The 25,531-nt window shown below is 46.4% G+C and overlaps 2 protein-coding genes across 2 annotated transcripts in view; one reads left to right on the forward strand and one right to left on the reverse strand.

Moving 5' to 3' along the window:
• Positions 1-3,546: 3,546 nt before the first annotated feature.
• Positions 3,547-23,980, reverse strand: WRNIP1 (Werner helicase interacting protein 1). Its single transcript, XM_012651380.1, has 7 exons — positions 22,908-23,980; positions 20,486-20,677; positions 19,068-19,309; positions 9,803-10,032; positions 5,709-5,864; positions 4,890-4,969; positions 3,547-4,288 (listed from the first exon to the last, which is right to left on the reverse strand). The coding sequence occupies exons 1-7, from the start codon at positions 23,730-23,732 to the stop codon at positions 4,013-4,015; spliced, it is 2,001 nt and encodes a 666-aa protein (XP_012506834.1). The 5' UTR covers positions 23,733-23,980; the 3' UTR covers positions 3,547-4,012.
• The window catches only part of LOC105816053 (neudesin-like), an 11,875-nt gene continuing 10,074 nt past the window's right edge, over positions 23,731-25,531 (forward strand). The window contains exon 1 of the mRNA XM_012651368.1: positions 23,731-23,839. Coding sequence (XP_012506822.1) covers positions 23,731-23,839 — 109 coding nt within the window. The remainder of the gene's footprint in view (positions 23,840-25,531) is intronic.

A 25,531-nucleotide genomic window follows, 5' to 3' on the forward strand; every position in this document is an offset into this window, starting at 1 on the left:
CTTGGCCTGAGTTTGCTCACCTGTCCCAGGTGGGAGCCCGGGAGACAGTTTAAATACTGGCTTGTTCTACCCTGGCTGAAGCCTGACTCCTGGTGGACAGAAAGATCCAGGACGGGTTTCTATTTTAAGATGTCTACAGTACACGTCCCAGGGAAAGTTTATTTATCCACCCGTTTTGTCATTCAACAAATACGTACCGATCCTATTCTATATGCCGAGCATGACGGGAATATAAACATAAATTTGAGACGGAGCCTGTTTAGGAAAATGGCTTCCGTCTACTTTTGTTCAAGTTTTCTTTTTGTTTCAATAGTGTGGTCGTGTTCTTCACGTAAGTCCTGCTGCCTTAGTTACTATTATTTCTAGGCTGCTACTGAGAATGGGATATTTTTCTTGGCAATTTCCTGAGCACAGTGAGGAGTCCAGAAGCTATGGGTTTTCATGTATTGTGTCCGTGTGGCCACTTTACTGGACTATCTTACTGGCTGTTCAGACTATTCTCTTTGGTTCTCAAGCTATATAATCATGCAAAAAGAATTTTGTTCCTTTTAAAATATAGTAGTTGTCTTTCTCATTTCAGAGATCTGTCCACAATGGGTATTCTTCACCTCCCCCAGCCCCCCCGCTTTTTAACCAGGGAAACTTCCGGTTAGTCCTGCCTGTGGGAGGCACCCGCAGATCAGAGGCAGGAGAGAGAGGGGAAACAGGAGGGAAGCGGCAGCATATGCAAGGGCCAGTTCAAAAGGGCCACCATGGCCGGGAGCGGTGGCTCACGCCTGTAATCCTAGCTCTCTGGGAGGCTGAGGCGGGAGGATTGTTTGAGCCCGGGAGTTCGAGACCAGCCTGAGCAAGAGCGAGACCCCCATCTCTACTAAAAAAATAGAAATTAGCTGGACAACTAAAATATACATATACAAAAAAAATAATTAGCCGGGCATGGTGGCGCATGCCTGTAGTCCCAGCTACTCGGGAGGCTGAGGCAGGAGGATCGCTTGAGCCCAGGAGTTTGAGGTTGCTGTGAGCTAGGCTGACGCTACAACACTCATTCTAGCCGGGGCAACAGAGTGAGACTCTGTCTCAAAAAAAAAATTAAAAAACAAAACAAAAAAACCCAAAAGGGCCACCATCCAGAAGTGGGCCGGAGCAAACACAGGCTAAGGAGTCCGCAGGTCGCAGGCGAGAACGTGGGCTCCGCGTCAGATTGCCTGGGTTCAGACCCTGCCGCCACCACTCAGCAGCCGGTGGTCCTGAGCACTTTACTAAACCTTTCTGTGCCCCAGTCTTCTTATCTTGAAAATGTAAGTAATGGTTGTCTTGGCTTACTGAGTTATTAAGAGGATTCAAATAATTAGTTCATGCAAAGTGCTTAGAAGCAAGTTGGTATGTTACAGTTTCAGTAAATGACAACCATCATTAACTCCTCTCTTTCACGTGTGTGCACTACATACCATCTGTCACCAGATTTTCCATTTCAAGGGCTCTTCCTCCAAATTTACTCATTACCAACTCGCTTCTCACCACCCTACCACCACCACCCCTGGTCTGCTCTGCCATCGCTCCCTGGAAACTGCAAACTTGATTCCCCCACTCCTGCCCTCACCTCCCCTATGGTCTCGTCTCAACGCTGCGGAAAGTGGTCTCCATACACGTAAGTCTGATCGTGACACTCCTTTGCTGGACACCCTGAGTAAAGGTCAGTCCTTACCATGACCTAAAAGGTCCCACCTGACCTGACCCCCCATCCCTGCCCTGGACTTCTACTGCTGTTTCCTCCACCCTGCTAGACTGGCCTCCTCCCGGGACAGAGTCCGCCAAGCCTTCCTTCCCCACCCCGGGCCTCTCCCCGTGCTGTTCCCTCTGCCTAGGGCGATCTCTCCCTGGGCGTCTGAATGGCACCCTGGCTCCCTTCAAGTCTTGACTCAGACACCTCCTTCTGGGGGTGGGGGGAGTGTCTGCCACGGCTACTCTGAAACTGCGCCCACACCTCCCACGCTCTCCACCTCCGTCCCTCATTGTTTTCTCCTTAGCACAACACTCAGCACCATCTGACATGGTGACATTAGTTTTCACACCATCAGTTTGATGGGCACAGGATTTTTTTCTTTTGCTCACTATGTTTCCAACATCAAGAGTGCTTAGCACGAAGCAGGCACTCAATATTTATTGAATGAATAAAAAAAGAAACCTCCCCAGAACTGAAAGACAGGAGTTTCCAGATTAAAAGGTCCACCAAGTCCCCATGAAACCCACTGCAAACTTTCAAAACACCAGGAACGAAGACAAGATGGTAAGAGTTTGCGGAAGTTGCGAAGGATCACCAGCGAGGGTGCCTTCCTCCTTCTCCACGGCAAGGTGGGAAAGTGGACCGGAACGGACAAATCATTTCCGACCTAGAACTTATTCCCAGCCGAACTATCAGACAAGTCTGAACGAAGTCAATGAAAGCACTTTCAGTCCCTCAAGGTCTAAAAGTATTTTCCCTCCCACACAGCCTTGCTCCACAAAGCTGCTAGAGGACGTGCGTCCCCCGTGAGGAAGAACGCACGGGCCCTGCAGAGGCGAAGGCAGGCTCCCTGGCGATGACAAAGGGAGGTTCTTCAGGTAACAGACGCAGGCTACGGGGCAACTGGTCCCGCCCGAAGAGGGGAGGCCTTCTCGGGAGCCCGTGTCGCGCTGTCTCTCCAGCCCGACGCAACCACGGGAGGATGTGCGCATTGCAAGAGCGTACACACCACGCAGGCAGGGCAGAGCCTCCAGAAAGCAGGACATCTCTCAGGTGAAAGGCAGAGGACCTTCTAGGACAACAGCTGGCAGCTCTTCCAGATACGGCAGGGGGAGCCCAGAACACCAAGCAGGGAAAGAGAACCGACCGTCCTGTTGGGATGTGTAAAAATGGCCATTAAGGAGTCCGGCGAAAAAGAACACCAAGTTGAGCAAGGGGAGTGGCATATTTAACTTCTGGAAACATAGAAAGTAAAATAGGAATTACTATTTAGAAATATGGGCTGGGTGCTACGGCTCACGCCTATAATCCTACATTTTGGGAGACCAAGACAGGAGGATTGCTTGATGCCAGGAGTTCAACACCAGCCTGAGCAACATAGCGAGACCCCGTCACTACAAAAAAAAAAAAAAAGAAAAGAAAAATTAACGAGCATGGTGCTGCATGCCTGTATTTCCAGCTACTCGGGAGGCTGAGACAGGAGGATCACTTGCAGTGAGCTACGATGACGCCACGGCACTCCAGCCTGGGCGACAGAGCAAGACCCTGTCTCAAAAAACAAAACCTATTTAGAAATACGGAGCTGCAAGGAACTGGAAGAAGCGGGGAGGAATGGGCCAGGGGAGAACCTGAGTCTTTTACAAGCCATTTAAAACCATGTGCATGCACTCTTTTAAAGAAATTAAAATTAATTTTCAAAAAGATAAACTGACTTTTCAGCTAAGCTCTCTAATCTTCTCACCTGTGATGATTTCTCTTTTGCAGAAAATGCAGTGTGATGACAACCTAGCATCCAGGCGGGAAAACACTGAAGAACTGAACAGTACTTTGAAATAGTTTTATTGGCTCGTAAGACCTTTGCATATAAAAAAAATACCCAAAACACTATGCAGTATTAAATCACAATTACATTTTTTTACCAATTAAAACTACCCAGAATATACATTTTTTAAAGAAAAAAAAATTCTACAGAACTGAATTCTGAAATGACATTATGACTTAAATACTATGACAAAATAGATAATTCCTTATAACATTAATTAATTGCACAAAGCTGCCAGATATTTTCATCAGCATAACCATTGCACAGAGTGCAAATCAACACAATTTCAATGTTACACATTTAGCTGAAGTAACTGCGCCTCCACCTACGGAACTCTTAAATTTCTGGCACACAATGTTGGTCTGTTTTAACTTCTATCAGGCAACCGACTTCACGATCCACTTACTCCTTCTTTCTGGCCCTCCCTAAAAGAAGAAACATCCTTCTGCTGTCATAGCCTAGAAAAGTCAGCACCGCCTCTGCTTGAAGAAATCAACTCCTCTCAACTCCTCAGGCAGGTACTCCTGATCCACCGGCTCGCTGTACATGGGGTTGTACTTGTAGCCTTTGGCGTAGCCCAACTCCTTCATCAGCCTGGTCGGCGCGTTCCGCAGGTGCAGGGGCACCGGGGGCAGAGGGCCCTGGTGGTTCCTCAGGCAGGCTTTGGCGCTGTTGTAGGCGCTGAACACCTCGATGGACTTCGGGGCTCTGGCAAAATAGACTACACACTGGGCCAGAAGCACCTGCCAACGACACAGGACACGTTCTGCTAGGAAGCTGCCAGAAAGTTTGTTTTGCACAGTACTTTACGACTCATACTTCTAGTTAATTATTAACAGATCGCCATCATGCTTTTACCATCCCCCTTTTTTGCCTACAATCTGGATAACCACCTATCATAGAAAAATTCCTGTGAGGCAAGAAGTAAACTATTTAGGGCCAGTGGTTTTCGTTTTTTTAAACTGAAGAACTTTTTACTAAATGAAATTTTCCTTAAACTACCAATATATAAAACAGACGAATATGAAAGTGCTCGGTGTCGGGGTGAACTTGCGGAGGCTTCTGAACCCTGTTCAGCCGCTTTAACTTCTCTGGCCCCCAGAAAACCTGGAGCACTTCCCCTGAACCCCAGAACTCCTAGAGTTTGGAGACATGACCTCGTTGACATTGAAGGTGTCCCTTCTCTAGGAATCTAAGATTCTACAACGGGAATTCAAAGCCAAGCAGCTTATTTAACGGGTCCAATACGTCACTGGTGAAGGAGGGACATATATTCAAAACCACGAGGGGACGGAGCCCAAGAGAAAGGAAGGGGTTCGCAAAGCACTGAGCCGGTCACCTTACCTCGCACTCAGGCATGCCGATGAAATGACAGCCTTGGTAGGCAGCAACTGCCTGTGTTAACGCAGATGGGTCCGCCAGACCTGCCACACACAGAGAGAGACAAAGGAGAGTTTCAGTCACAACACACACTGTCCTCCTGACCTGTCCACATGCAGGCAACCGGGGACCACCATTGCTTGTGGATTTAGTGACCGAAACGATCCCAGTCAGCAACGTATCTATGGTCTCTGATCACATGAACTTATTCAAGAAATATTTAGTGAGTGGTTACTGTGTGGTATCAAGAATTGTCCTCTTGTGGATAAAAACTCCACATCTAGTAGGAAAAACGAGACTCTGTACAACAAACATAAGGAACAAAGGCCATGAAGACGTTCACATGGATGGATACACTGAAAACAAAGCATTCAATAAGACCAAGGAAGGGTAAAGCTTTTCTCATCTTTTTCTTTAGATAGTGTCTAGAGTCTTCCATTTCTGCCTTGGGAACTGTCCAAAGAAAAATCTGAACACCTGACTTCAAAGCAAATTTAAAAGCAGTTCTTTTATTTCAACACCCTGAATAGCCACTCATGTTATAGTAAAAACACTCCTGAAGAGGAAACAGAAAATGCTGACTTTATGAACACAAATACTCGAAAGCACAAACACACCAAGAAATAAATGAGTGGGCTCAGGCACAGAGGCTTATCTTTTCCTACTCGTCCCACATGGCCCCAAGACATTCTTGACTCACACACAAAGAAGTCACAATCCCCCCCATCACGCCACACCACCCCCCACGGACTCGGGGCTCTGAGACCCTCCCATCGCACTCACCTATGTCCTCGCTGGCGAACCTCACGAGCCTCCGTGCCACGTAGAGCGGGTCCTCTCCTCCCTCGAGCATGCGGGCCAGCCAGTAGAGGGAGGCGTTCTGGTCGGAGCCCCGCATGGACTTGTGCAGGGCGGAGATGCAGTTGTAGTGCTCCTCTCCTGACAGCACAAAGAACAGCCCTCACGCCGAGCTCACGGGGGTGCCCAAGCCACATCTTTACTCCACTGGCTGATCTGCAGAAAGCCTGTACTAACCAAGGCCCTAGGAAAGCTGAGGAGAGTGGGGTTTGGCAGCTGGCCTCAAGCTACGCCTAGCAGGAGGGCGCAAACGCCATTTGTGCAGAATCTGGGACGTGCCCCAGAGCAGTTCTCTGTGGGGCTGGGGTGCCTGTTTGGCAACCCGGTCTCATTCAGAGGGAAAGGATGCCGCTGAAAACTCTGGCTGTTCACTTTGCTGGTGATCCTCCTGGACCAGTGGATTTGCCAGAGAAGAGTGGACGGAGGGTGAGTCTCATGTTCTGGTTCCATCCTGTGCCCCACTGTCTACGTGAGGACAACCGACTATGGGCCTGGTCATAGCCATCAGCATGGAGAGTCAAGTGGCCAGGGCAGCTGTTACAGCCCGTTTGTTCCTCAGTGGCGTTTCCAGCCACCTTTCTGATATCCAAAGCCTGTGGTCATTTAAACCTCCCTCTGCCAGCCTCAGTGTGGGGACACCTGCGAGGCAGGATCCCAGAGAGACTGATGCACAGACTAACGGCTCTCACCCGAAGGTAGTGCAGCCCGCTCTCTTACCACTTGGTCTCACCCCATTTTTTACCTTAGATTCACATGGAAACAAATCAGTAAAATGTGCTTTACTAAGGGCAAGAAATGACAGCTCAACAATTCTCAGGAACTAAGCAGTGGCGCGTGCACACATTTCACTGTTCTCTGGCCATCCTCTCTTACTTCAGTTCAAGGACAGGGAACCCTTCTCAAGAGAGCAGAGCACATGGTTCCTACGAGCATCAGTCCTCCTGGAAAAGCACCTGATCTGTGCTTCATCATAAGCCAATGTCAACAATAAAACTGTGTTATGCCGGGCACAGCATTCAGCCCCAGGGACAAATCCCAGCAGCTGACCGGACTGGTAAGATGACACTTGGTCTTCAGAGGGAGAAGACAGCAACTGACGAGATGCTGGCCTGCCAAAGGGGAAAGACCTAAGAGACTGACAGCAGGGCTGGAGTGACGCCAGTTTCCGAGGAGAAGCAGGGCAGAGGGATGGTGTCAGCCCAGCTACCAGATCTGTGAGGACACCGAGTATGCCCTGACCCAAGGCTTCCCTAGTCACTGACTGATGGGGTGTCCTGGCCCACCCCCCCACCTCCTGGCCTGGACCCTGACTGTGCTCTACTCCCCTGCAGGGTGGAGGTGGGTGGCAGCAGGGCTGGAGTGTAGGCTTGGCTAAACTCAAGGGGATGGAGGGATGGAAAAACTACCTCCAGTCTACCCTCTGTCAAATTTAAACTCCCCCGACATGGGTTACTCGTCTTCTCCCACCTTTACTGGGGTCATGGGGGAGGCAATACCACCAGCACGGCAGGCAAGAGCAGGGGCTCTGGGGCAGGAGTCTGCACTTGGCCCCAAACTAGCCATGCGGCCACAGGCAAGTTACTGATCGTGGTTGCACCTCAGGTTTCTCATCTGTAAAATGGGGATAATGAGACCACTTACCTCACAGAGCTGCGTTAAATAGCACATGCCCGGCACAGAGCAATCACTATAGAAACATCCTATCGGTGTCAGACACTATTATCATTCTACACTACCTTTCAGTTTTGCTTTTATCCTGTACTACTTTATAACCTGAAATTTGACTTTATACAGAACCCTGATGTCAATGCATGGCAGACAGTTTGTTCTTACTAGAAATTTCTTCACTCTGAAGCAGAAACATCTGAACTAGTTACTGGATCGTCCTAGTGGGTAACTATATATTAGGTTACATTAAAAGAAATAATAAAAGCTCCGGGGGTGGGACTTTGTCTCATTAGAGTTATAAAAAGGCCCAAGAGTATAAACTAACAGTTTCCAAGGCAATGGTTCCACCATCTCTATTTATGGAACAAAGCCTATAAGATAACCTTTTTCCAGAACCTGTCTGCAGATCCACTGTGGGGCAGACATGACATAGTGGGGTGGGTGCGTGAGCACACCGACAGTGGGAAGATGTGTAGAATGCGGGGTTCTCGAGGCGGTGGCACTAGGTGGCCTCCACTGCCCCCCAGCTCAGAGCTAGAGACAAGGTGATCCCCTCGTCCACAGCTTCCCTTGCTGCCATGTCGGGCTCAGAAGTATTAGGCTGGCACAAAAGTAATTGAGGTTCTGGTTCGTGAATTTGAAATCATTGTATTAATAGGACTCCTAAGGCTGGACTCCTCCTCCAAGGTCTGCCGTGTGCGTGTGTGGAGGGGTGACTCCTCTCAGGCACGTGCTCCGACGGTGTGATCAGTGACGGCAGGGCTGGCATGGAGGCAAGCACCGTGGGGGAAGGATACAGTCTTGGGAATCAGTTAGCTTAGACTTGAGGATTGGTTTTACCAATTGCTTTGTGACCCTAGGCAAGTTTTGTTTTCTGTAAAATGGGGATAATATTAATAGCTACCTCCTAAGGCTATTTGAGATTCAACAAAAAGAAAGTATCTATAAAAAACTCAATAGCTGAGTGTTAGCGAATGCCATGTTACATGGATTTCAGCTGACAGCTGGATGAGATGTGAAAGAGCGGTCCCAGTCAGTCCAGTCAAAACCAAGTCTCCTTTGGGACGCCTACAAGAAGGGAGAAAGACCACTGCCGCTGCACGCCAAGAAACGGTGGGGAGCCCAGCATGTGGGAATTTTTTATCCCTCAAAAATTTTCATTTTGTTCTTATATCCAATTTTTGTATCTGGCCGAAAGTAGGGCTCTGCATGTAGAGTGTCTTCCTTTTCAAGCATTCACGACACTCAGCAGCACAAGGCAAAGCTGGCCATCCGAGAAGGCCTGCTGAGAGGCACGTTCGCGTCAGGATGCAGACTAGACTGTTCGTTCAATGTGTCCATTTGTCCTCAGCACTAATTAACACCCCCGCGCTACCCTCAGCAGAGGCGCACTGAGGCTGAAAAGCTTCAGTCTCTCCTCCCAACGTCGTGCAGCAAGCACGCTCACTCATGAAGAGGCGGCGCCCCGAACCAAAGTCATTCTTAAGTCCCTCCACCCTTTCTCTGACCGGTAAGGACTCTCTGTCATCAGGAAAGACTGTAGATGTGGCACAGCCTCTGTGAGATCTGGAATGTTCAATTATCAGCTTCCTTTTCCGGTAGAGCTTTTTAAAAGTGTGGAAATTCTATTCCACAGTCACTTACTGCAGCGACTCCACCCGGAGTCACACAGATGCCCAAGCACCGCAAGTCCAGCCTCGTCCGCAGTACGCTATCTTCGTCTCCCCGCTCTTTTATAAAAACATGCACATGTGCTGTGCTACTGACGTTTAATATGGCCAGGTCATGGATTTAATAAGAGCTGGTATCCAATGTGGTAACTGTAAATGCAGTTCTACACAAACAGGTAAGTGCACATGGCAAAATTAAATTTTTTAAAAAGCTACAACAAAAGCATCAACATCCATGAAAACTTAATTTTTATTTTAGATCTTAGAAATTAAGAGTTAATCTCAAACTAATAAGTCATTTAGTGCAAAAGTCCTCTTGCTGCTTACTGTCATTATAAATGATCACAAGACTGACTTACTGTCAAATGAATGCATGAGCTCTCAAAAGGGCTTGTGTTCTACAAGGTTCTACCAAAGAGTAATGGGAAAATGTCCAACTGCCTTACGAGATGGATGGAAGCCCACGATTTCAACCCCCAAACTCCTCTTGGCTCTTATCAGCGCAGCTTCTGCTTTCTGCCTCTCTTCAGGAAGGTCAGCCCTGTGTGGGAGGCTTACCGCCCTTGCCAACATGGAGAGCCCCCCGAGAATCACGGGCAGGCCTTGGGGCCCGCAGACACGAGGATGAACGCGCACGCTTACATCTGCACGGGTTCACTCTTCCACACTGCAGTTACTCACCTGCACGGTCGTACAAAATGTGGGATCGCTGGAGGCCTTCCTTCACGTCGTTCTCAGTGATCAGAACTCTGCCGGGAGAATAGGTTTGCCCACTCTTCTTACAGAACATCTTCCTGGAGCTTAGCCTGGCCAGCACCGCCAGCTGCAGTCCATTCAACCCGGTCCGGGCGTCCCCATCACTGAGGTAAGCCAGAGTGTCTACTGCTTTGTCCTCTATGAACACGGAGGGCCTGAAACACAACCAGTATTACTGTCACGCTTAGGTTATACACCTGTCATTCTGCAGCACATCCTACTGAACTCATAATTCTCAGCGAGGTCACTGAGAAAAGCTCAAGGCGTTCGCTCCGTATTCTGAACGCACGCTGCTAACATGGTGAAGCATTGTCAAGACTAAGAACTGACCGGATCTTTAAAGTCACAAGGGTATCACACTGTGTAAGTTCACACATATAAGCCTGTGTAAAGCAGACACTGAATGTCCTGGAAGGTCACTGTTGACATGTGGTCTCTCTGGTTCTAGCCTATACATAGGTGAAAACTTTATTAGAAATGCTAGCATTTCCTCATTGTGGAAAACATGTTTCAAAGGCAGCACACAACCTGATGGGACAGGTATGCTCAGACCACTTTCCACACAGGGAAGAGACAGCGTCGCGCCAGAATATTAGCCTGAAAGGCATGCAGTTCAACCAGGTCCCCACAACAGGACACAAGAGAACTAGAAGCAGGTCTCTGGACGTTTTGGGAACTGCACTAGGTTTCTTCATAGTGGTTATTAATCACACGCACTGCACAGGGAAGCAGAGAGGTCACCAGCCTGGGAGCCAATCAGAAGGCTCTGCCAGTTACTGAGCCATGAGACTTCGGGTAAGTCACCTAACCTGTCTCCAAATGTCAAGACTAAAATTTACAATCACATTTCTAAATTTGGACCTTCAAAAAGAACATCTAACTATGATTAGTTTTCACGTCTGATTCAGCAAAATTTTCTACTCCTAGTGTAGTTAAACAAGGTATCTAACACATTCCGTTACATAGAGGGGTCTGATTAATTCCTGGGTGGGCTGCTAACTGTACATTTGTGAAGCAAAAAATTATTTTTCAAAGTTACAGTTCCCCCATGTCATTATCAACCGTCAGCTGAAAATATCCACGGTATGTAATAAATCCATTAGGACTGTCCAAATCAGCCGCCTGAAAAACAACCCACAGGCACCAGCTGGCCTGGGCCGGGGGGTTTCTGAAGGGGGATCCAGCTTGTTTGCTGGGCTCAATGCAGAATTCCTCACCCGACACCCACCCACGCGACTTCACTTGGTGAATAACTTGACTAACACCAGTGGGCGTTTCATTCCCTGAAAGATCTGCTCTAACATGCTACGTCTGCCCCATCTCACTCCCTTACTCACCAAAGCCAAGGCTTCCAGTTGCTCACTGTGGGTCTCTCACACGTCAGACACCTGGCTAACCTTCGCCCCGTAACCGACTCTCTCCTCAGACTCATGCCCACCGCCCGCACCGGGCCCCAGAGCCACGGGCACAGCTTGGAGACCCATCTCCCTCCCCGATGGCATCCTCTCAGCAGAGACCTCACCAGAGCACTCGAAAACACACACCGAGGCCACATCATCGGCACTGTGTAAAGCTCACGGACTATTTCTCAACCAGAAATTGTTCAGCAAATTTTCTGGAAGATGATTTAGAAGAAAACGATAGACAGAATACATACTAAAGAAAACATGTAGGGAGGGACAGGCACCAGTGGGGTGAGCAGCACCCAACGTGCCCGAGAGGGAGGGCACACTTGCCCCTTGGTGACTGCGCACTGCCTGTGGTGGGGGAGGGAGGCAGGGAGAACCAAAGCTGCCCGAGCGTCTCATTTCCGCCTCAAAACAAATAAAAGCGATGCCTTCCATCTCCTTGGAAAGCTTCCTAGCAACAGAACGCCAGCAGGACAATTGAGGGAAGAAAAGGGAGTAAGAGCAGGAGCCCTAATCAGTCCCAACTGACTGAACCAGCCTGTCCCCTGCACCATGAGGTGGGTTAGGTGGTGACTACATCCGCCATCTCTCTGTCCCCATACTAATGCTGCAGCCTCAAGGACAGAATCATGTTTTATTCTTTCTTTCTGTCCCCAGTGCCTGGAAGATAACAGGCATCCAATATTTGCACAGTGAATGGACTAACTTGAATTTTCTCACAATCTCTGAGTAAAACATTTATTTTTTAAAAGTTATATGTAAAGTATAAAGAAAATAAAACAAAATCCACCTCTCTACTGCTAGCAATAACAATAACTACTACGTCATCTGTTGGATTTGTTTTATGATCCACTCACCCATGCGGCCATCAACCTTCCATCTACATATTCAAACAAAATTGGGATCATACTGTGTGTAGTTTCATATCCTTAACAATTAAGTAATTGTTTGAAAAACAAGTAAGCTACTCAGACCTCTGAATATTTACTTTGTAAATAAATGTACATTGTTGGGGAGAGGGGGAACAAAAAAAATAAAGAAATGCACATTATATTTTAAAAATAGAAAAAAGTCACCTACCGCTGGACTACCTCAACGCTAATATTTCAGTATATATCCCTTTCCTATGAATTTGTCCTTTGTATGCACTTAGAGGCATGAAGTGCTCTTGGGACAGTGACAAGACGGGTGGTCTTGCACACCCTGGTACTCACGGCTGCCCTTTCCATCGGTCCTCGCACACAGTCAGGGAGCAGGCCTCATGCGTGAGGAGAGGAGCCAACGAGCAGACTGTTCCACAGATTTGTACACAGAGCACTGTGAATCAGCCTTTAAAAAGGGGCATTTTATGCGGTTGGAAAAAGGGTCCTTCCCTCCATCTTTGAACTCCTGACTAAAGCATAAGTGGTTCGTTCTACTGTTCCGTTTGGAGTCCAGGGGAACCAGGGTGCTACCACGACAGAGGCCACCTGAGCCCCCGCCACTCCGTCCTTATTCCTTCCTTTAGGTATGATCCACAATCCAAACTTCACCCCACCCAAAAGAAGAAAGTATTTCTAAGCCCAAATGAATCCGTCAGCAACTCAGTTCCAGCAACAAAAGGGGGCTGCTTATAGCACTCACAGCGGCCACACAAGAAAATTACAAAATGAATTCACTGTCAAGAATACTGTGCAGGGTGTTCCGAAGGTTCTACTTGCCACCCAATGTATCTTGAAACCCCGTTTATTCCACTAAAGTGTGAAGGGTAACAAAATAAGATGTACTAAAATAGCTTGAGACCTTAGAAAGGGGAGCAGATGAGAGAGCTCATGCCAAGAATGATGAAGGGACATTTGTACTGATACTTGCAAAACCCCTCAGCAAAAAGTAACTACTACACAAAGGATCTTTTTTTTTTTTTTTTTTTGAGACAGAGTCTCACTGTGTTGCCCGGGCTAGAGTGAGTGCCGTGGCGTCAGCCTAGCTCACAGCAACCTCAAACTCCTGGGCTCAAGCGATCCTCCTGCCTCAGCCTCCCGAGTAGCTGGGACTACAGGCATGCGCCACCATGCCCGGCTAATTTTTTCTATATATTTTTAGTTGTCCAATTAATTTCTTTCTATTTTTAGTAGAGACGGGGTCTCACTCTTGCTCAGGCTGGTTTCGAACTCCTGAGCTCAAACAATCCGCCCGCCTCGGCCTCCCAGAGTGCTAGGATACACAATGGATCTCGAAAGAGTGCTCCTAGTCTAGAGAATTTAACATTAATTTCTAATTTAAGCATAAGCTTATAAAAGGTTTTGCATTTAAAAATAACCTTCCAAAGGTAGACTACGATTAAATGAGGTGAAATCTCCTCTGGAGATAGGATGCCCAAAATGTCACAGGAGCCTACAGGGAAATAAGCATATTTCATAAATAAGTTATGTTGTTATAATGTAATAAAAAACTGTCCCATAATAAGGGAAGACTTGGTTAAAATAAATGCACTGGGAAAGATATTCCTAGTTGTCAAGACCTAGAGCAAAACAGACGTAGAGAGCCTTGCCTCTCCGACCAAGAGAAGAACACTGATCTTGACAGAGGAATCCAGGAAGCTCCTCCTTCCCTTTTCTCTTCCAGGGACCTGAATCCTGAGGGCTTCTGCACATCAGATGATGTTAGGATTTGGAGGACACTACTCAGATGGCTGAATGTTTAAGATGGAGGAGAAGTAAAGCAAGTGAAAACGTTCATGACATTTCATGGCAAAACCAAAGAAAATATATGGCTCAAACTCTCCCTCCCTAAATTACAAACCAAACTCAGTGAATCTCTTTCATTAAGGCAAAGGAACATTTCATGGCCAGGGTAACAACTGCACAGTGGTTCTCAACTAGTAACGTGCATCAGGTTAGAGGAACTTTCTTCAAATACAGAGGTGTGCACCTTATCACAGACTGACTGACTCCTACATCTCCGGAGACGTATTTCCAAAATGTATTCTAAGTCAGTGTGATGTAAAGATCTGGTTAAAATGCCTCCTGCTACATTACAGACGGGACTCATTTGTCCATGTTACAAATTGATGCAGAACTGTCCTTACACAAAGAAGTGCTCAGAGAAAGGTCAGAATGGCAACACTCACCAGTGGCATCTGCCTTCTCTTAATTTGGTACTTAGACCCCTTCTGGCAACTGAGGTTGCTGAGTAGTTAGAGACATGCCGGAAAAACTGGCTCCATCATGTTCAAGCTAGTTGGTCTTGGGCATGTTACCTAACCTTTGTGTGCCTCGGTTTCCTCATGTAGTAAAAAGGAGGTAATGAGACATACTTTGCAGAGCTGTACTGAGGATTAAATAAGACAGGCAGAATGCTTAGATGCTTAGAGCAGTGCCTGCCATAACATGAGCATGCAATACATGTTAGCTATTATCATCAGGATGAGAATCATTTTAATCAGACTGTTGAATAGCACACTCCCCAGAATTGCTAATCTTCAAGGTAGAGCTGCAACTCAGCTGCTTCCGTGATAACCACAGTGAAAGTAAAACAAAACTTATTTTCTCTACAAAGAGAGAACATACATTTAACAGATGATGTCATCTTTCTGTTTAATCGTAAGGAGGCACATGTCTCTCCAAATGACACTATACCACATACCTGGTAGGTGTCTGTAGTGGGTTGAATAGAGACCCAAAATGATATAAGTCCTAATCCTTGGAATCTGTGAGTATGACTTTACTTGGAAATAGGGTCTTTGCAGATGTAACTAAGTTAAGGATCTCGCGATAAGATCATTCTGGACTTAGGGTGCACTTTAAATCCAACGGCAAATGTCCTTATAGAGACAGAGAGAAGACACAGGGATACAGAGAAGGCCACGTGAAAATGGAGGCAGATCAGAGTGATGTGGCCACAAGCCAAAGAATGCCAGGAGCCACCAGATGCTGGAAGGAAGGACTGTCCTCTAGAGCCTCTGAAGGGAGTGTGGCCCTGCTGACACCTTGATTTTGGTATTCTGGCTTCCAGAACACTGAGAATAAAGTTCTGCTGTTCTAAGCCACCCAGTTTATGGTAATGTGTTATAGCACATACAGGAAACTCATCCAAGGTCCGTGAGGTCTGTTTCTGCTTACTGGTGCTTTTATGGCCCCATTTTAATGTACTTTTTTTCTTTATGACAGTTATATCAATGTACTTTTTTAAAAAAAAAAACATTTTTTACATTTTTAAGAAAAACTACTGAAATCTACTCTATACCCACAATTCATTCTGGCCATTACCTTGTACTCTGGTGTTCCATTACCTTTCTTTCTATTCATTGGTAGAAAAGATTATTTTAAACAATTTAAACTTTTATTTAAAAAAATAAAAGGAAAAGAAAACACCTATAGCCGTCTTGTTTCGGGGCCAGCTTGTCTGAAGCTCCCCTCTCCAGATAATTAGAGCAAAGCCCCAGACTCAGAGTAGAGCCGCAAAGCCACAGCACCTTACACAGGGACAGAAGCCAGTTCAACTCTTTCAACCAACTCTTGGTACTCGGCCTACTTACACAGCCAGGAGGCAATTAAGGCTTCTCATTTCACCCTCTTCACAGTCACAGAACTATGCAGTCTATCTGGTCCACAAACACCTAATTCTTTAGCAGTGGTTTTAAACATACATGTGTCCTGTGATCTAGGAATCCACAATCCTTCAAAGAATGATTAAATGTGTTTACTTTTTCATTTTCAGTAGCACAAGCTCATCATACTATGGAACATGGACTTACCTAGCCTACAAAATTAACCCAGGGCACAGATAGCATGCGTCACTGTTTGTATCATGTGACCAAAATGCTTTTAGAGAGCTAAATACATGAAAACTGTTGATCTGCCATACAAACCAAAGGAACTATGGCATGGATAATGAGCTTTCTATCTTATCCAGCAAAACTGCTTAACAACTTCACAACTCAACTCAGCTTCCCCTTATCTAGAAGGGAAATATTTGATTCACATATTCTGGATGCCTCTTCTCCACGCCCCACTGCCCCTTGTGCATGGCTTGACCACAGCACGGTACTGTAGGCTGATTTGCTCATCTAGCCTTTATGGTACTGCACGTTCTCTAAAAGCATAAGAATATGCTTTTCAACACTCAGCCAATGCCTAGCATAGACAAGACCTTCTATTTCTACTGAATAAATAAATGTAAGAGGAAAAATTTTTAAAAAGAATACTTATCTCAATCCACGGGAATATATCATATACACGTGTATACTATGTAAAACTCCCAATTCCTTAAGTACAATAAAGAATGATCTAAGCAGCAGCTACTGTATTAGTTTCCAAATCCAGTACCTCTGCTCACCTCCTCTCCCGCACAGCCTTCAGTGGCCTGGGAGTTCTCCTAAGTGTTCTAGTGCTATTTAGGGCACCAAAACGTGGCACAAGAATACAGATGCATACTCATAGCTTCTCAGAGAGAAAAAGTTATTATTTGGGATTAAAAGTCTTTTCTTCCAGCTAGATTAGTGTAAACAAATCTGATTTATGTGCACAAGAATGTATATGTTGCTGTCAATAGGGATTTGAAAGTAAAATTTTACCTAAAATAATTAAAATACTACACAATCCATTCTTAATTATCTGTGACAATTGGGGTGGTAGGTACTTCTATTAGGTAATCAATTATGTTAGAGTTCTTTCTGTGGCCTACGACATCTCCCAACTTAACTTATTGTTAGAATTGCTAACAAGCAGACCAAATTAATCAATCTAAACTTAGTATTCTTTAATTTCACTTTCCTTGTTGGTGAAAAGGGCAACAGTATTAAAGAAAAAGGCTCTTGATACTTGGGCAAATATCCCTTATGCCGTACTATACCAATAAAAAAAAAATTAAACTACTTCTTTTATATTGAAAGCTAGGCTTTATTCATTTACTAACCATTTACCAAGCACATAATACGTGCTAGGGGCCGTGCTGGGGATATGAACAAGAAGGACAAGCTCCTGTCCTCCCCGTCTTCCCAGGAAGGCATGGGACATGAGACAGCAAATAAGCAAATGAATCCAAGGAAGTCATAACTGGGATCATTTCTAAACAAGTGATGGTGGAAAAAATAAATCATCTGCTTGATATGGGAGGTTTTCTCTGAAATGCAATCTTAGCAAATTAAGAATCACTGACTCATTTTTCTAACAGTTTCAATAACTAAAAGAAATCTTAATTCTTTCACTAGATCCTCTCAAACTTTAATGTACCTCAAATCACCTAGAGTTCTTTTAAAATGCAGAAATTCTTTTCATGAGGATGAGCTTCATGGTTCTACTGTCCTCATTTTATTTAAATTCTGGCATGGCAGGGACTGGGGAGAGGGAGAAAAACCTGAGGATATCCAAATAACTCAATCCCATAAACTGATGACATGAGATCCATAAAAATTACCCTAGAGAAGTAAAAACCCAGGATATAAAGTTCTAGATACATGATGATAATCAACACACAGCAAAATGTCAGGATTTCCCCCCTTCCTTTTTCAATTTGTATGTATCAAGTGGTCATGTGAGCTGCAATGAGAATTTTGTTACCGGAAAGCTATACAGGTTGAGTATCCCTTATCTGAAATGGTTGGGACCAGAAGTGTTTTGGATTTCAGATTTTTTCAGATTCTGGAATATCTGCCTTACATACTTACTGGTTAAGCAACCCATATCCAGAAATCTAAATGTTCCAATGATCATTTCCTTTGACATCATGTAGGTGCTCAAAAAGTTTTGGATTTTGGAGCATTTCAGATTTTGAATCTGGGACGCTCAGCCTACACTAGAAAAAGGGGGTAGCAGAGGCCCCCTTGGACCCTGAGACGCACCCACCACACGAAGGGGCCCTGAGTATGAGTAAGCCTGACTGATACCAGCAGGTTCCACCCTCTGCTCTCGGTCACAGTCTGAATGGCTCTCCCATCACAACTGTACTCCAAAATAAAGCAAGTTTGTTCTGCCCAGTGGTCCATGGGCCAAATGTTTCAAGGCTTTCATGAGACATAGTGGAATTCTTCCTACATCTGAGGAGCAAGTGGGAGAAGCCAGACACATAGGAGAGACTGCTGAAACCTAAACCCCGCACCTAAAACTATGCCTTGTACTCTAATCCTCACAGAAAAGTGGCTCCAGAACTTGGCCTCAGGGCAGGCACCAGCAGCTGCCGAGTCCACAGCAGGAGGAGGCGGGCAATAGCCTCTCATCAGACCAGATTATGTTCCACTGCAGTATTGCAGCCAACACATGAACAAATGACATCTGAGGAATATATTCTAATATATATATATGATAAAAGGAAAACCTCTGACCTAAGAGAGCATATTGATTATCCATTATATGTATCCTGTGTTCTAATGAACTCGCATAGTACTCAGGATGCAGAAATAGATCACCAAACAGCTAGGAACAGCCTCTGACATTTTCAGTTAAAATTTCTTTACTTCCACAGAATTGAGTTTGACTTTGTGATATGCAAAAAGGCTGGGAAAAGAACCCTAAGCACAAAAGCAAATGCCCAAGAACCAGAAGAACAAAACAATGCTAAAGTTTGAAGAATCATAGATACACCCGTTGGAGGCTAGAAAATACATCTTAAAAGAAAAGTCTGCAGGGATATCCGTGCTGGTATATTTGAGTACTTCCCTCCTCTTTTATTTTCATCACTGGCAGATCAAGTTTTCTCCTGTTCCCACCCTCTCATTACTGAGGCCCAGACTTTCTGGCCCCCTGCCAGGAGATTCTCTGGGAGGTGGGAGCCCCCAGGATAGATACTGCACACTGTCAACTTACTCAGCGCTGCTGTTGCTGCTGTGGCTCAGAGGGTCAGTGGGACGGCTAGAGTCTAGGACGTGAATTCCCAGTGAGTTGATCGCTCGCATTAAAATAGTCACCATTGCCTCTACTGGAAGTTTCTCAAGAACGATCACCCGACAGCGGCTCAGAAGAGCAGCGTTGACCTGGAAGGAAGGGTTCTCAGTGGTTGCCCCGATCAGGGTGATGGTCCCACATTCCACGTGAGGAAGGAAAGTGTCCTAATCATGGGAGGAAAACAGAAGAAAGTGATTCCAGTCAACAGTCACCTACAGAATCCTATGTAAGTTGGCTATCCATTCCTTCCTTTCCCTCATTTTTATCTTTAGAGTTCAGGAATAGCAGCTTTATGTTCATACAAACTTGGGGAGAGTACAACTCTTTCTTTTTAAGTCTAAAACACGTCTTTTGGAATGCCAGTGTCTAAGCCTGATCTCTTGATGGTAGGCTAATAGCTCTAAGTAGAATTCTAAAACAGTTTCAACATAAATGACGTCTGTACTTAGAAAAGTATCTTCTACCCAAGGCTGAACTGTATAGAAGAGTAAGAAAATACAAAAATATTAACGTTTCCAGAATCCTCTCCCACTGCAACTATTCAATCATGTTGTTACCTTCCTAACAAACTTGGCCAGTACGTAAGCACCAGATGCTGTCTTACAGGGAAGAAATACTGAGATGAGTCAATGGTCCAATATGAAACCTAGAATGCTAACATCTAGTCAGAACTCTAAAGGGTCTGTTTATCCAAAAAGATTTAAATTAGAAAGAAAAAATACTTAGGGTTTTGTGAAATATTTCTATTTATGATTAAAAAGTTGCAAGAAAATATCAAAGAAAAAAATTTTAATATTTAGAAACAATATAAAAGTGGCTTTGTTTATAAAAACAGTGCCCTTTTGTTTCAGAAACTTATTTAAATAAATAGTGATTAGATTTTGTAACACCTTGATGAGAGCCTACACTTACAGAAAATAGTATTTAATTTTGAAAATAAAAAGTAATATTTTACAAGGGAGAAATAAAAAACATTAAAATAATGACCTTAAAATCAGGTTAAAGTGTTCACAATGACTACAAATATTTCAATTAAAAATCTCTAAAAGTCGGCAACTTTATCTAAAGCTGCTTTTGACATAAATGCTCAGGGATAAACCAACCCTTTCATTTATCAGATAGAGAAAGCATTTCTTATCACCAAAAAACATTAAGAAAAAATATAGAGAAATAGGCTCAAAAGGAGATGGGATGACAAGCCTACGCTTCTTTGTCATCAAAGTTAATGATAACAGTCCCTAGTATTTGTATAGCACATTGCACTTTTCAAGGTGATCTCGCATACTTTATGTTCTATTTGATGTTCACAATGACCAAAAGGTAGAAGGAAGTTAATATACCTGCTGAGATTTATTGAACCGATGAATCTCATCAATAAAAAGGATGGTTTTCCTTTTGAAAAAGCTCTTTTCATTTTGAGCTTGTTTTATGACATCTCGCACATCATTTGTCTTGGCGTTTGTTGCGGACAATGTCACAAACCTTATGCTATGTTTCTTGCTGTTGTTGGCTACGATGTGAGCCAGAGTGGTCTAGAAAAGATGACACACACAGTGTGAAAAGCTGTTCAGACACAGAGCAGCACCAGCACTATTACCAAGCAACTTGAACTCTGAAGAATGCGTAGCAGCACGGATACAATACGAAATACCACGGCACATTTTTATAAAGAAAACAACCCCCACCAACGTTATAAATAAAAAAGGAAAGTAGCGAAATCTTAGGCTAATCCTGACCTTTTCTCCTTTGTCCTTAACCTCCTTTGATTCCTTTCTTGGGGACTCTTTAAGATCTTTGGAATCCCAGTAAAGAGCGGCTGTCTTGATTTAGCAGTGCCTGGGTGACAGCTGTGACCTCTCACCAAAGAGAAAAGAAAATTCTCCCTCCTCCAGCCAAGACAGCATTGCTGCGGCAGGACTTAGGTGTAGAAGCGATCACAGAACCACAGCTCAAGCAGGAAGCAGAGCAGCTGAGAAAAGGAGAGTGAAGGAACCTCTGAGTTGAGAGACTAGTGACAACTACTTAGCATTTGGAATGACTGCATGCCACTTCTGCATGTCCAATCTGGTAGGATATGAACAAGAGCCCTTCAGTCACATTAGCGTTTACCCGAAAACTAAAGAAATACAAGGAAAGCACCATTCAGTACCTGGCACTTAATAAACACGCATATCCTGTCATTGCCACTGTTAGCACTATAGTAAGGATGGGAATAAAGAAAAACTGAAGACTGTTAATGAAAGGCACAAATCTGCACCTGAAGGGAAAGGTGGCACTTTATTTTCTAAAAGTTGCATGGCACCATTAGACACTGGTTGCTTCTTTACCAAATCCCAGCCTACTCAACTTTTGGAATCGGGCTCCCATGCCACATATGCCTAGGCTTGTGACTGATCACCAACCATCTCACTGAGCAGCCTGGACCGCAGAAACTCTTGTGTGGCGGGTAAGATGAGCTCACCCCCTCATCTCCCTAGGGACCTTTTCCTTGCTATCTGGGACCACCAACAGCTGATTATCCACTCTCATGATCTAATGTAAAGACTTCACAGTTACTAAGAATGCTACTGCTCAATCCCTTAAATGGGCTAACAGCTAAATCCATGGTCAGACAGATGTCAACAACTCCACCACCATCACAAAATGTTATTTGGCACAGATCCGGTTTATTCCCGGCCAAAGAGAAAGCATGAGTGCATGCACACAAGAAGGTACAAAAAGAGCAAGATGCATCCCAGGAGTAAAGGGAGGTGTGGTTAAGTTGCCAGAGATGAAGCTGGAAAGAAAAATCGGAGAAAAATCTTAAAAGCCCTTGTATACGATGGAGTCTGAATCTGAAAACTGCAAGAGCTCTTCACATTCTGATCTTGAAGTCTGCCTTTCACTCACTGGTGCTCCTTCTCCCTTCTCTTACCTTGGATAAAAGACCATTCTATATTTAAGCACTTCTTAGCTTTCTTTTTTCTTTTTCAGACTTAATTGCTCCACTTTTTCTCAAGTGTTCTTCCAATGTCATGTTTTCTAGCCCCACAATATCCTAACTGCTCTCCTCTGGACTTATGCTAATCCTTAACAATGATACATAAAACTGATACCAAAATGCATCCGTGTTTCTTCTCTAGAGAACAAGACGTTATGAGAAAAGTTATGAAAATACTAGACGAAAACGGCTTGCAGATGAAAAAGTTCTTATATTAGTCCTGCTAAATAAATGTATATTATTCTCAAGAATAAATGAAAATCAGTCTGTTAAACCAACTAGTGGGAGGGGAAGGAAGCACAATAGAAATAAAAAGAATTTGATTATTTTTTTCAAGGCTGAACCTACATACATACGAATGAAATGTACAAATGTTCCTTTACGATGTTTGTAGCACGCTGTTTCCTTGCGAATTGGGTCACTAAAAGTCTGGGGTGGGGTTACCGATGGAATACAAAGGTAGATCAGAATCCAAGAGTGGATCTTCTAGTAAACCTATGAATTTATTAACATCTTCCTTTGAAAACGACAGCAAAGGTGTCTTACGAGCCCGAGAGGTGTGTCTTTTTCACGTCTGTCACAGAACCCACCTGTGGACCAAGCACTGGCCCAGCTCAGACGGTGTCTGCGCCCCTAGGCCTCACAAGCCAGGCGGATTCTCTGCGGACAGCATCCCGCCCCGCCGCCTGGAAGAAGCACCCACGACTCCCTGACCGTTAGCTCCATCCACTCCCATCCGCCGACATCACTACGCGGGAACCCTTGGCCAAGGCGGCACTCACCTTGCCGCAGCCCGGTGGCCCCCACAGGATGAACGAGGGAATTTCGTTGGTCTCCAAGAGCGAGCGGAACAGGGTCTCCTGCCCCACAGCCCTGCTCTGCCCGATGTAGTCCTGCAGCGTGTCAGGACGCATCCTGTCGGCCAGCGGCTTGCCCTCCAGCATCTGCCGGATCTCCTCGGCGGCCAGCGCGCGGGGGTGCGGGCGGCCCCCACCGCTGGTCCCAAAGGTGGCAGCGGCGTCGGCTGCGTCCGCGTCCCAGTGCCCCGGGTCGTCCTCGCCGTCCGCGTCCGCGTCTCCGTCGCCATCGCCGTCGCCCACCGCCTCCTCCTCCTCCTGCGCCTCAGCCTCGTCCCAGCTGTGCGGAGACGCGCTGCCCGCAGCGGCGGCCGCGGCCGCCGGCCTCTTTCCGGACCCCTTCCTCCCGGGGCTGCTGGAGCGGGCCACCGGGAAGTCGGGGATGAGGCGGGCGCCGCTGGGCGTGGGCGGCGCGTCGTAGCTCTCCCGGCTCTCGGTCTCGCCGCCGTCGTCGCCCTCCTCGCCCTCGCCCTCGCTGCTCTCGGCCGCCGTCGGGGTGGCCGGCTGCTTCAGCGCGGAGCTCTCCGACAGCCGCCGCCTCTTGGCGGCCGGCGGCGAGGGCCCCTTGGCCTGCTCCCCGGCGCTGTGCGGCCCGGCCGCGGACTCCGCGTGCCCCGCGGGGTGGAGCAGCAGACAGCGGTCCAGGTGCGAGTTGATGTGCGCGGCGGGCATCATCTGCTGGCACACCGGGCACTGCACCTGGTGCAGCTGCGACAGGAAGGGGTCGTCTTCCGGCCCGCTCACCTCCATGGCGGCCGCCGCCCTCGCCGGCCTCCGGCGAGGCTGCAGCAGCCCCCGCGCGCGCCGAGGCCTCCGATGCCCTCCGCTAGGCCCCGCGCCGCGCGACCCGCGCTCGGGTAGGCGGCAGGACGCGCGCGGGCCGGGGGAGGGCGCCGCTCATGCCTCACGTCCGCAACTCCCGCGTCGGCCCGCCCCCGGCCGGCCGAAGGCAACACCTCGCGCGGCGCGTCGGGAAGTGTAGTCCGCGGCCGTTTGCCGAGTCTCGAGCAATGCCTCGCGCGGCGTTTTGCGAAGTGTAGTCGCGTGCCGGCGGCAACACTCGCGCGGCACCTCGGGAAGTGTAGTCCGCGACCGGCCGCCCCGGCCGCCCCGCGAGTACTTCCGGCTCTGCGAACGGCCTTTGCCGAGGGTGAATCGCGGGGACGGGCTTGGTGCGCGTGCGCGAGGTTGCGCGGTGGAGGCAACCTCGCCCCGCCCGGGCCTACCAGGCGCGCGGCGTTGGGGAGGAGCGAGAGCCGCGCGCGGAGGCTGCGGCGGAAGAGCCGAGTAGGGCCCGCGTGTGGGGGGCGGTGCGAGGAGGCCAGGCGGGGTTGTTTGTAATGAAAGGGACGTGGGGGAAGAATAAAACCCAAAAGGCTTCAGTAGAAAGCGACGCAAAGGACCAGAACAACAAAAACCACAAACTACGCACGTGAAAAAATGATTCCCCTCAAAAATGATCAAAGAAATTCAAATGGAGCCGGCCCCCTTTTTGGTTTGTTGGGGGCCTGTGGCTGGAAGCGCGCGGTTAAAGAGATGCTTGTCTCGCGTGCTATATTTAATAGCTGCGAATTGGAAACAAACTTCAGCCTTTAGTCCCGTAACAACAAAATGATAGTGAGCAACTATTTAAAATTACGTTGTAGGCTGGGATAGAAAATGCCCACCATAAATGGAGAAAATAAGATTAAAGCACGTGTGGTATTCTTTCTACATCTTTGAATGTATTACCACGTTCTGTGATTTTATTTTCTACTTTTCTGCAAACCTCCCCACTTAAAAGTTGTATGTTAAACATGCATTTTTGGTAATTAGAGGAGGTAAAGGAATGGAGGAAGAATTAAGACTTTTCTGAAGTTTGACAGGAGAGGAGTTTTCATTCTGCACAAGACCGGCTCATTGGGAGTTACCCGAGAACAAGCACCTAAGGATTTTTGTGAGGCTCTTCATGTGAAGTGATTTTACAAAAGCTAGAATTTATTAGATAAAGGAAATACAAAGAAAGGGTACAGGATGCATGTTTTCAGTTGATACTGGCTGTAAAATATGTGTCCTCACCTCTTGAGATTGTATAAGGAGTGAAATCTGGTTTTTTGATAGTTGAGTTTTCCTAACTAGAAATGTTAGGCTTAAAAATAAGATTAATAGATAAAAGTTGGAGAAACATGAGTTAAGTAAAGAAACTTCATTTCTTTAACCGTCATGTAATTTTAAATTGTGCAAAAGATGGAAGATCACTGAGGACTGAACTTTGACCTTTTTTTTTCTCTTATCCAAATTCCTTTCTGAGGGACTTGGGGAGTCACACCTTACAAACTATAAAATCTTTCAAATGGTTTTTTTAAATGAACCTGGTATAAGGTGGCTTACTTTCCAACCTGAGTCTGATACAGCATCACATGACTGAAGACCCCGTTATCTAAATCAAGCATTCCTTTCTCCTGGCTGCAAGTCTTAACTTTTTCAACCAGTTGCCAGCTAAAGAATCCTTAAAACCCACCTATGAGGCCGGGCTTGGTGGCTCAGGCCTGTAATCCTAGCACTCTGGG

Source organism: Propithecus coquereli, unplaced genomic scaffold, assembly GCF_000956105.1.
Source record: "Propithecus coquereli isolate 6110/MARCELLA unplaced genomic scaffold, Pcoq_1.0 Scaffold354, whole genome shotgun sequence".
NCBI lineage: Eukaryota > Metazoa > Chordata > Mammalia > Primates > Indriidae > Propithecus > Propithecus coquereli.

What these genes read in the sequence shown, in the direction of transcription:
- WRNIP1 (XM_012651380.1), bottom strand. Translation starts at nt 23,732, where the DNA reads ATGGAGGTGAGCGGGCCGGAAGACGACCCCTTCCTGTCGCAGCTGCAC. An exon ending in GGCCACCGGGCTGCGGCAAG is followed by an intron (nt 20,678 to 22,907) that starts GTGAGTGCCGCC and finishes CATCTTTTCTAG; the next exon opens with ACCACTCTGGCTCACATCGT. An exon ending in GGTTCAATAAATCTCAGCAG is followed by an intron (nt 19,310 to 20,485) that starts GTATATTAACTT and finishes TCCCATGATTAG; the next exon opens with GACACTTTCCTTCCTCACGT.